General features: G+C 44.3%; 1 protein-coding gene across 3 annotated transcripts; it reads left to right on the top strand.

The window, feature by feature from the left end:
* Nucleotides 1-64: 64 nt before the first annotated feature.
* On the top strand, nucleotides 65-10,621 carry LOC120030808 (succinate dehydrogenase [ubiquinone] flavoprotein subunit, mitochondrial). Of its 3 annotated transcripts, none has more exons than XM_038976256.1 (15): nucleotides 65-192; nucleotides 613-696; nucleotides 998-1,159; nucleotides 1,471-1,614; nucleotides 2,311-2,475; nucleotides 2,850-2,998; nucleotides 3,161-3,285; nucleotides 3,595-3,763; nucleotides 4,470-4,665; nucleotides 4,889-5,060; nucleotides 5,200-5,318; nucleotides 6,087-6,198; nucleotides 6,749-6,879; nucleotides 7,125-7,238; nucleotides 9,789-10,621. In XM_038976256.1, the coding sequence occupies exons 1-15, from the start codon at nucleotides 142-144 to the stop codon at nucleotides 9,873-9,875; spliced, it is 1,980 nt and encodes a 659-aa protein (XP_038832184.1). In that variant the 5' UTR covers nucleotides 65-141; the 3' UTR covers nucleotides 9,876-10,621. The 3 variants fall into 3 exon arrangements, with proteins under 3 accessions (XP_038832184.1, XP_038832185.1, XP_038832186.1); XM_038976257.1 differs by lacking the exon at nucleotides 9,789-10,621 and adding an exon at nucleotides 7,276-9,782; XM_038976258.1 differs by lacking the exons at nucleotides 6,749-6,879; nucleotides 7,125-7,238; nucleotides 9,789-10,621 and adding an exon at nucleotides 6,525-6,650.
* Nucleotides 10,622-11,114: the final 493 nt, after the last annotated feature.

Genomic DNA, 11,114 nt, shown 5'->3' with positions numbered 1-11,114 from the left:
TTGCTTTCAAGACGTTTGAGATGGTTTCTTCCAGTGGGCGGGGCCCCAGGAAGGAATTGATTTGCCCCCAATCAGTATAGATCTGTTCGTTCCTAGACAGTTACTTTGTAGCTGTTAGCAGGAAACCTGTGAATAATAAGGATGGCAAGTGTATCCAGAGTCCTGACCAAGAGGATTTTATTAACTAAAGCCGTGAGTTTAATAATTGTTGTTGGATAATGCATTTGTGTAGTCTGTGAAAAGTCAGTTTTGTAACTGCGAGAGGGAGGGAATGCTTCTCTTACAGCTTTCGTAACCAGCAGCAGACACAGCCTTTCATAACAGTCCTTCAGGCCAGACCAGACCCTTCGTTACATAACGTTAGCTGTCTGAGAGTCACTTTTTGAATATGTTAAAATGTCAAAAAATATATACTGTATTTGCTAAATGACCTATTCATAATGACAGGGATATTCTTTGGTGGTTTTGAGTGTTTTTCCACCTTGATTTGATTGAATATGTTGCTGGTCCAGTGTGAAATTATGATGGTTTATGTTTTCTATGTATTTGAGAGTTAATTATATGTCTATGATCTCTACCTATTGATGTATCATGTTATCCCCATAATTATAGTTCCCTGCAGCAACCCGATGCAGCTCCAGGAACATCCACTTCTCCATCTATGGGAAGAAGGACAACGCCAAAGTGTCAGATGATGTGAGTTTTACACAACATAACACCTACTTTCTTCTTCTTCCGTTTAATGCAAGACACATTTTTAAATAAAGGTCTTCAAGAGACATTCTTGTTATGAAGTCATTTGTATTTACATATTGTATTTACATACAATATGCATTGTAAAAATTTTAAAAAAGGATTCCCTTTTAATTTGTATGATTGGCGTGCAATTTGGTTTGTTACAATGTCATATCAGCCATGTTTTTTTGTAGTTATCAATATTCACAGGAGGTCAATGTCTGTGTCTGTGTATCCGAGTCAATATTATTCTGATCCTCAGATCTCAACCCAGTACCCGGTAGTGGATCATGAGTTTGATGCGGTGGTGGTAGGGGCTGGGGGAGCAGGTCTGAGAGCTGCTTTTGGTCTGTCTGAGGCTGGCTTCAACACGGCCTGTGTCACCAAGCTGTTCCCCACTAGGTCTCACACTGTGGCAGCACAGGTAGGCCTATGCATATTTAGGGGTGAATACCTAACTTCAGTCTCCCATTGACATCAATGCATCAAGCGGTTCGTACCTCATTTCATTTTTTTTCATATTTTACTAGTCGGAGGGAATTGGGGTTTGGCTTGGGAGTAGTTGGGTAGCTTCTCAACAATCACCTGTAGTTGAAGTGCATGTGAAGAGTAAATACTATCATTACAGTACTATTATGATGAATGAATAGAAATGCACTTTGTAATAATGAACTGTTGAACTGTTGAGTCATAATGAACTGTTGAATTCATTAGTGTTGATTTTGTCCAATCCAGGGTGGGATCAATGCAGCCCTGGGTAACATGGAGGGAGATGATTGGAGGTGGCACTTCTACGACACAGTGAAGGGATCTGATTGGCTAGGGGACCAGGATGCTATCCACTACATGACAGAGCAGGCCCCAGCTGCCGTGGTGGAGGTGAGAGATAATTAGTGCACTACATTTTGAACACTAAATAGGGTGCAATTTCAGACACAGATCCTGGTGTTTTAGTCTGTTTTTCACCCAAAGACATAAAATAAAGTGCTGGAATATGTGTAACGTCTGTTTCCAACTCACACTGTCAAAACACGTAGAACCCTGAACGCAGGTCACTTTCCAGCTCACAGTCTCAAACACATAGATCCCCCCTGAACGCAGCTCACTCTCCAGATCCCAGTCACCTGAATTCTGATCACCTGTTCACACACCTGTAGGTCATTATCACACACTATTTAGTTCAGTTCTGTGCACCCCATCATTATGAGGTATTGTTTGTTTTGTGACACTCTTCTATTCGGAGCGCTGTTTTTCCCGTAATCTACTCCTCCCGTGTATGATAGTTTTTGCCTGCCTCACTAATGACACCTTTTGCCTATCGGATATCCTGTTATCAACCTATTGCCTGATCTCCCGGACGACGTTACCAGCCTTTTCCCTGCCTGTACTGTTGCTTTTTTTGGACCCCCTGTGTATGACCTTCTGCCTGTCCCTGGACCCAGCTACCTGCCTCCTCCTGTGGTCCTTTACAATAAACACCTGCTGTGCCCTGCGCTTGAAACCATCTCTGTCTCCCATCGTGTTCATGGCAATATGGTTGTATCACATTGTTCTTTGTGCCCCCCCCCCCCTTAGCTGGAGAACTTTGGAATGCCCTTCAGTCGGACAGAGGATGGGAAGATCTATCAGAGGGCCTTCGGGGGTCAGAGCCTGAATTTTGGAAAGGGAGGCCAAGCACACCGATGCTGCTGTGTAGCTGACAGGACTGGACACTCCCTTCTTCACACATTGTATGGACGGGTATGTTTAATGTTATCATGAGACAGTTTCCAAGACTCGCTTTATTAAATATGTCCTCTAGTTTGGTTGGATCATTGACTCATTTTTATTTGACAGTTTAAACACAGTACATAGATTTTTGAAAAACTTGACAGGAATAACACAAAAGGTCATTGACTTATTTCCATTGTGGTCCCTAAGGTGAATGGTAGAAAAACATTTCAAGGCCAATGTGTGGTAGTTGAACAGTAAAAGCTGGAAACAGAGCTGAGACAAGGGTTCAGTTTGCATTCACACGTCTGGCTTCAGTCTGAGACCTTGCATACATCGACTGTTATTTATACAACCATGTACCTTTTTGTTTTTTCAATGTCCCATTAATTGTTCTTCTCCAGTCCTTAAGGTATGATACCAGCTACTTTGTGGAGTACTTTGCCCTGGACCTGCTGATGGAGGATGGTGAATGCAGAGGAGTGATCGCTCTCTGTATGGAGGATGGATCCATCCACCGCTTCAGAGCCAACAACACTGTCATCGCTACTGGGTATGCTTGTTCACGTCCCAGAGTCTTTCATATTTCTCATGTCCCTCAGAATGAAGCTCTGTAATGTCCTGACAATCGCTTTGAGTCAGTAGGATTATACATCGCACATGTCTACACCAGTAGCAACCTCCTTATATCCAGTATCTCTCTTTGTATGTGTAGTGGTTATGGCCGTACCTACTTCAGCTGTACCTCAGCCCACACCAGCACCGGGGATGGCAACGCCATGGTAACCAGAGCTGGCCTACCATGCCAGGACCTGGAGTTTGTACAGTTCCACCCCACCGGTAAGAACCACAGTCACTAACTATACTGTAACTATACTGTAACTGGTAAGAACCACAGCCTGTAACTATACTGTAACCATACTGTAACTGGTAAGAACCACAGCCAGTAACTATACTGTAACTATAATGTAACTATACTGTAACTAGTATGGAGATCCATGGCCACTCCCCACTTATGAAATCCATATTTACTGTAAGGATTTGTTTTAAGGTCAACTGACTGACCATTCATTACGTAAATGCAAAGGTCATCTGTATATTTGACCTGAGATGACACCTGACACCATAGCTGTGATGTAACCCTGTCAGGTATCTATGGTGCCGGCTGCCTCATCACTGAGGGTTGCCGTGGCGAGGGAGGGATCCTCATCAACAGTGAAGGAGAGCGCTTTATGGAACGCTACGCTCCCAACGCCAAAGATCTGGCCTCCCGGGATGTGGTGTCACGCTCCATGACCATTGAGATCCGCGAGGGAAGGTATGATAATCAACAATACTGAATATTGATTTCATTACATATTTCGCTCCACCAGTAGTATCTGACTCAATCCCTAACCCCCTTAATAGCGTTCATTCTTGGAGATGGAAGTAAAAATGTTATTGGAATTTGAGGCCACAACTTGAAATTGGCCCTAAAATCTATGAATCGACCTGAAAGACACTCTCTCGCACAGAAAGACACTCTCTCGCACAGAAAGACACTCTCTCTCACAGAAGACACTCTCTCGCACAGAAAGACACTCTCTCGCACAGAAAGACACTCTCTCGCACAGAAAGACACTCTCTCGCACAGAAAGACACTCTCTCGCACAGAAAGACACTCTCTCGCACAGAAAGACACTCTCTCGCACAGAAGACACTCTCTCGCACAGAAAGACACTCTCTCGCACAGAAAGACACTCTCTCGCACAGAAAGACACTCTCTCGCACAGAAAGACACTCTCTCGCACAGAAAGACACTTTCTCGCACAGAAGACACTCTCTCGCACAGAATACACTCTCTCGCACAGAAAGACACTCTCTCGCACAGAAAGACACTCTCTCGCACAGAAAGACACTCTCTCGCACAGAAAGACACTCTCTCGCACAGAAAGACACTCTCTCGCACAGAAAGACACTCTCTCGCACAGAAAGACACTCTCTCGCACAGAAAGACTCTCACAGAAGCCTTTTTTCATTTCCAGGGGTTGTGGTCCAGAGAAGGACCATGTGTACCTGCAGTTGCATCACCTGCCCCCCCAGCAGCTGGCCACCCGCCTGCCTGGTATCTCTGAGACCGCCATGATCTTCGCTGGGGTTGACGTCACCAAAGAGCCCATCCCTGTCCTGCCCACCGTCCACTACAACATGGGAGGAATCCCCACTAACTATAAGGGACAGGTAGATTATAACACTCTTTACAAATCTCACTGTTAGTTTGGGGGATTTCCTTGTCTCCGTAAGGGATTGTGATCACTATGGCTGGGTAAGACAGATTGATTAGTTGACAACATTTATTGTCCTTCCAGAAACTTCACGTCAATCATTCAGTCTTACCCAGAACTAGATAGACATTATTTGACTCTAGACCGACCTGTAACGGTCTTGGTCATCTCCCTCTCAGGTCATAACTCATCCAGATGGGGAGGACAAGGTGGTGCCAGGGCTGTATGCCTGTGGTGAGGCTGCCTGTGCCAGTGTCCATGGTGCCAACCGGCTGGGTGCCAACTCCCTGCTGGATCTGGTGGTGTTTGGCAGAGCCTGTGCCCTCACCATTGCTGACACCTGCACTCCAGGTAAGCAGGCTTTTCACATTATGACTGATTGGTTAGATAATTGGTTGATTTCTTTATCTTTTTCAGTCATGTTAAAAAACGAATAGCTAATAATGCTTTAATATACTTGGTGTTTGACTTTCTCTTTTTGCCATTCTAGGTGAGAAGCTTTCCCCACTGAAGCCCAGTGCTGGAGAGGAGTCTGTGGCCAACCTGGACAAGATCAGGTTTGCTGACGGGAACACCAGAACCTCTGAGATCAGACTCAACATGCAGAGAGTGAGGAATACATGTTGACTAAAAGGTTTTCTGTTGAAATGTATTGGCATCTGTATCCAGTCTAGTGTATTTAACTAGGCAGTGCAGTGGTACACATAGAGCAAGGCTCCCCAACCCTGTTCCTGGAGAGATACCCTCCTGTAGGTTTTAACTCCAACACTGTTCCTGGAGAGATACCCTCCTGTAGGTTTTAACTCCAACACTGTTCCTGGAGAGATACCCTCCTGTAGGTTTTAACTCCAACACTGTTCCTGGAGAGATACCCTCCTGTAGGTTTTTATTACAACCCTGTTCCTGGAGAGATACCCTCCTGTAGGTTTTTATTACAACCCTGTTCTTGGAGAGATACCCTCCTGTAGGTTTTAACTCCAACACTGTTCCTGGAGAGATACCCTCCTGTAGATTTTTATTACAACCCTGTTCTTGGAGAGATACCCTCCTGTAGGTTTTAACTCCAACCCTGTTCCTGGAGAGATACCCTCCTGTAGGTTTTAACTTCAACCCTGTTCCTGGAGAGCTACCCTCCTGTAGGTTTTAACTCCAACACTGTTCCTAGAGAGCTACCCTCCTGTAGGTTTTAACTCCAACACTGTTCCTAGAGAGATACCCTCCTGTAGGTTTTAATTCCAACCCTGTTCCTGGAGAGCTACCCTCCTGTAGGTTTTAGCTCTCCTGGAACAGGGTTGGACAGTCCTGACATAGATGTTTCATTTGTCATGTCTGAGCTCTTTAAAACCAATCCTCTTGTCTTTTTGTCTCTGTCTCCAGACGATGCAGAACCATGCAGCAGTGTTCCGTACCGGTGACGTTCTGAAGGAGGGATGTGACAAGATGGACGCCATCTACCAGACCATGGAGGACATCAAGACATTCGACCGTGGTCAGTAGTTTACCTCAAATCAATATTCAGAGTTGATCTCACTTAGATGTGTTGACTTTATGTTGTCATCATATCTCTTGATTCAGTCGTTTTCAGTGAGATTTAGGACAGTTTTACCCATAGCTGCAGGAAGTAGAGGTCCTGAGGGTGCTGCAGCACCCCCTGAAAAATCAGAAGAAGAAAAAATATATAAATATATTGTTCACAAAAGTAGTACTCTGGGCCTTTACCAGTCCTGTATTTGCAGACCGATTAAAAAAAATCTGCACCCCCTGCCTGCAAAATTTTTTAACAGCTCCACCCCAAAGCTACTGTACTTCCTGCAGCTATGGTTTTACCAGACCTAGATTAAACACTTCTCCTGGACTCAGGATCAGGATGGTCAGACCACAGGATTGGTGTTGGTTGTTCTAACCAACGTTTCCCTCCCGTTCGGTCAGCTATGGTTTTACCAGACCTAGATTAAACACTTCTCCTGGACTCAGGATCAGGATGGTCAGACCACAGGATTGGTGTTGGTTGTTGTAACCAACGTTTCCCGTTCGGTCAGGTGTGGTGTGGAACACTGACCTGGTCGAGTCTCTGGAGCTGCAGAACCTGATGCTGAACGCGGTCCAGACTATCCACTCTGCCGAGGCCCGCAAGGAGACCAGGGGAGCACACGCCCGGGAGGACTACAAGGTGAGAGAAGGATGGATTCTCACCTGGTTAAATAAGATGAGGAGAGCACTCTCCAACCAGCCACTCAAATGAAGTGATCTACAACTCAGGGCCACAAAGCTGCACAACACATCTCCTCATTGTAGCGATACAGGTATTGGTTGATTGGCTGGTTGATTTATAGATTCATTTATTTGTTGAATGTCCGGTTGGTTGATTGGTTAATTGATAGGCAGGGGACTTAACTGTGACATTGTGTGTTCCAGGAGCGTATGGATGAGCTGGACTACGCCAGGCCTCTGGCAGGACAGGAGAGGAAGCCTTTCCAACAGCATTGGAGAAAACACACAATGTCCACTGTGGATCCTAAGACTGGCAAGGTAAAACAACTACCACGACTCCTGTCTGTCTGGCAAGGTAAAACAACTACCACGACTCCTGTCTGTCTGGCAAGGTAAAACAACTACCACGACTCCTGTCTGTCTGGCAAGGTAAAACAACTACCACGACTCCTGTCTGTCTGGCAAGGTAAAACAACTACCACGACTCCTGTCTGTCTGGAAAGGTAAAACAACCACCACGACTCCTGTCTGTCTGGCAAGGTAAAACAACTACCACAACTCCTGTCTGTCTGGCAAGGTAAAACAACTACCACGACTCCTGTCTGTCTAGCGAGGTAAAACAACTACCACGACTCCTGTCTGTCTGGCGAGGTAAAACAACTACCACGACTCCTGTCTGTCTGGCGAGGTAAAACAACTACCACGACTCCTGTCTGTCTGGCAAGGTAAAACAACTACCACGACTCCTGTCTGTCTGGCAAGGTAAAACAACTACCACGACTCCTGTCTGTCTGGCAAGGTAAAACAACTACCACGACTCCTGTCTGTCTGGCAAGGAAAAACAACTACCACGACTCCTGTCTGTCTGGCAAGGTAAAACAACTACCACGACTCCTGTCTGTCTGGCAAGGTAAAACAACTACCACGACTCCTGTCTGTCTGGCAAGGTAAAACAACTACCACGACTCCTGTCTGTCTGGCAAGGTAAAACAACTACCACGACTCCTGTCTGTCTGGCAAGGTAAAACAACTACCACGACTCCTGTCTGTCTGGCAAGGTAAAACAACCACCACGACTCCTGTCTGTCTGGAAAGGTAAAACAACCACCACGACTCCTGTCTGTCTGGCAAGGTAAAACAACTACCACGACTCCTGTCTGTCTGGCAAGGTAAAACAACTACCACGACTCCTGTCTGTCTAACGAGGTAAAACAACTACCACGACTCCTGTCTGTCTGGCGAGGTAAAACAACTACCACGACTCCTGTCTGTCTGGCAAGGTAAAACAACTACCACGACTCCTGTCTGTCTGGCAAGGTAAAACAACTACCACGACTCCTGTCTGTCTGGCAAGGTAAAACAACTACCACGACTCCTGTCTGTCTGGCAAGGTAAAACAACTACCACGACTCCTGTCTGTCTGATGGAAACACATAGGGACAATCTTCCCTGAACAGAATCAAGCCTGTCTGGACTAAAAAGCATGCTCTTGATTGAACATACTGTTTAGTCCAGAAATAGGTTTTTGGATGGAGATGGAGAAATACAAATGAGTGCCTTTGGACTGATCTATTATTAGGAGACTGATCTATTATTAGGAGACTGATCTATTATTAGGAGACTGATCTATTATTAGGAGACTGATCTATTATTAGGAGACGGATCTATTATTAGGAGACTGATCTATTATTAAGGGACTGATCTGGTATAAGGAGACTGATCTGCTATTAGGAGACTGATCTGGTATTAGGAGACTGATCTGGTATTAGGAGACTGATCTACTATTAGGAGACTGATCTGCTATTAGGAGACTGATCTGCTATTAGGAGACGGATCTGTAATTAGGAGACTGATCTGGTATTAGGAGACTGATCTGCTATTAGGAGACTGATCTGTTTTTAGGAGACTGATCTGTAATTAGGAGACTGATCTGTAATTAGGAGACTGATCTGTAATTAGGAGACGGATCTGTAATTAGGAGACGGATCTGTAATTAGGAGACGGATCTGTAATTAGGAGACGGATCTGTAATTAGGAGACGGATCTGTAATTAGGAGACGGATCTATTATTAGGAGACGGATCTATTATTAGGAGACTGATCTGGTATTAGGAGACGGACGGATCTGTAATTAGGAGACTGATCTGGTATTAGGAGACTGATCTGGTATTAGGAGACTGATCTACTATTAGGAGACTGATCTGCTATTAGGAGACTGATCTGCTATTAGGAGACGGATCTGTAATTAGGAGACTGATCTGGTATTAGGAGACTGATCTGCTATTAGGAGACTGATCTGTTTTTAGGAGACTGATCTGTAATTAGGAGACTGATCTGTAATTAGGAGACTGATCTGTAATTAGGAGACGGATCTGTAATTAGGAGACGGATCTGTAATTAGGAGACGGATCTGTAATTAGGAGACGGATCTGTAATTAGGAGACGGATCTATTATTAGGAGACGGATCTATTATTAGGAGACTGATCTGGTATTAGGAGACGGACGGATCTGTAATTAGGAGACTGATCAGGTATTAGGAGACGGATCTGTAATTAGGAGACGGATCAGGTATTAGGAGACGGATCTGTAATTAGGAGACGGATCTGTAATTAGGAGACGGATCTGTAATTAGGAGACGGATCTGTTATTAGGAGACGGATCTGTAATTAGGAGACGGATCTGTAATTAGGAGACGGATCTGTAATTAGGAGACGGATCTGTAATTAGGAGACGGATCTGTAATTAGGAGACGGATCTGTAATTAGGAGACGGATCTGTTATTAGGAGACGGATCTGTTATTAGGAGACGGATCTGTTATTAGGAGACGGATCTGTTTTTAGGAGACTGATCTCTCTGTCATGTTCCAGGTAACTCTGGAGTACCGCCCAGTGATTGACACCTCTCTGGACCAGGAGGAGTGTTCAGCCGTCCCTCCAGCCATCCGCTCCTATTGAGACCATCTCAACAGGAGCACTCTGATGTATTACTGTCAGTCTGTACGCTTCCAGCAAAACCCCACCTAGGATCCATTTCACTGTATGACCTTCACTCTGTGTGAGGGAACACTGTAGATAGGGAATTATTGCTTTCTCACATGCAGTTTGACTTTCAACCCACCCAAATGAATTGTTAAGGTATTGTGATTGAAGTTTGTAAATATAGAACTATTTTATAATTGTCTGTTGTCCTATGAAGTTGTAGAGTAGTTCCCTATAGGTATGTAGTCGCCTAAATACGCCCATTCTCTGTGGCCTTCATTATTCGCTGATACCATAATATTAGGACTCATAATGGAATACTGAATTTGAATATTGTGTAATCGTTGTAGTTCAGAGTGCTACGACATCCTATTTCCTGTAGATGTCCCTTCAGCGTCGTTAACACACAGTCTTTAGTGATTCTCCTTTCAGGATACATTCATGTGTACAACTGGCGTGTGACCAGCAGTATTTCTGATGGGATGTTTGATGTCACTCTGCTTGCTACAGGTCATGCACTTTATGGCAATGTTTAAAAATATACTCAACTATAGTTGTCTTTGTGCTATTTACTGGTGGAATATAGTGGACATTAAGACAATTAGGGGAAAATAAATGAAATACTATGTATGTTACCAAGAATTAATTTGTATTTGCATTGTTCTTATGTTCTGTGTATTATTTCAAATGTGTCATTAAACTTAGAAATTAAATCAACTCTACTCAACTTTTCTATTCATTTGACTATGTCTGACCATTTCATTCATGTCACCTGGCTACCTAAACAGGAACAGTACATGCTCTCCAGTTGTGAGTGAGTTGCTGTTATATGTACCACAGTGATGAAATCCAGGTTACATACCAAATGCCACCCTATTCCCTATGTAGTACACTACTTTTGACCAGGAACCATAGGGTGCCATTTGGGAAGTAGTCAGGCTGAATGCACAGGAGGAGTCTTGGAGGAGTCTTTTCCTCACTAGATGTATGGCACGTCTCAACAGGCATGGATAACATACCTTCTCCTTCCCGCTCCGAGGGACTGATTCTGCAGGTACGAGACTGAGCAGAGGATCAGACTGTTGTGGTAACAGATACTTAACTCTCCCATTGCAGGCCAGTAAAATGTAATAACCAAATTATGTTTTATTATTCATTGTATTACTTTTAAAATGTTAATGATTACTGTTATTATACATCTAAGGTGAACTGAGA

The sequence above is a fragment of the Salvelinus namaycush genome, chromosome 37 (genome assembly GCF_016432855.1).
Source record: "Salvelinus namaycush isolate Seneca chromosome 37, SaNama_1.0, whole genome shotgun sequence".
In the NCBI taxonomy this organism is placed as follows: domain Eukaryota; kingdom Metazoa; phylum Chordata; class Actinopteri; order Salmoniformes; family Salmonidae; genus Salvelinus; species Salvelinus namaycush.
Note: the sequence above shows the minus strand (reverse complement) of the source record. Positions and strands in the feature narration are given on the sequence as shown.

Coding starts and splice junctions, on each gene's coding strand:
- LOC120030808 (XM_038976256.1), top strand. CDS start 142: ATGGCAAGTGTATCCAGAGTCCTGACCAAGAGGATTTTATTAACTAAA. Junction 1,615..2,310: donor CCCCAGCTGCCGTGGTGGAG/GTGAGAGATAAT, acceptor CCCCCCCCTTAG/CTGGAGAACTTTGGAATGCC. Junction 5,319..6,086: donor TCAGACTCAACATGCAGAGA/GTGAGGAATACA, acceptor CTCTGTCTCCAG/ACGATGCAGAACCATGCAGC.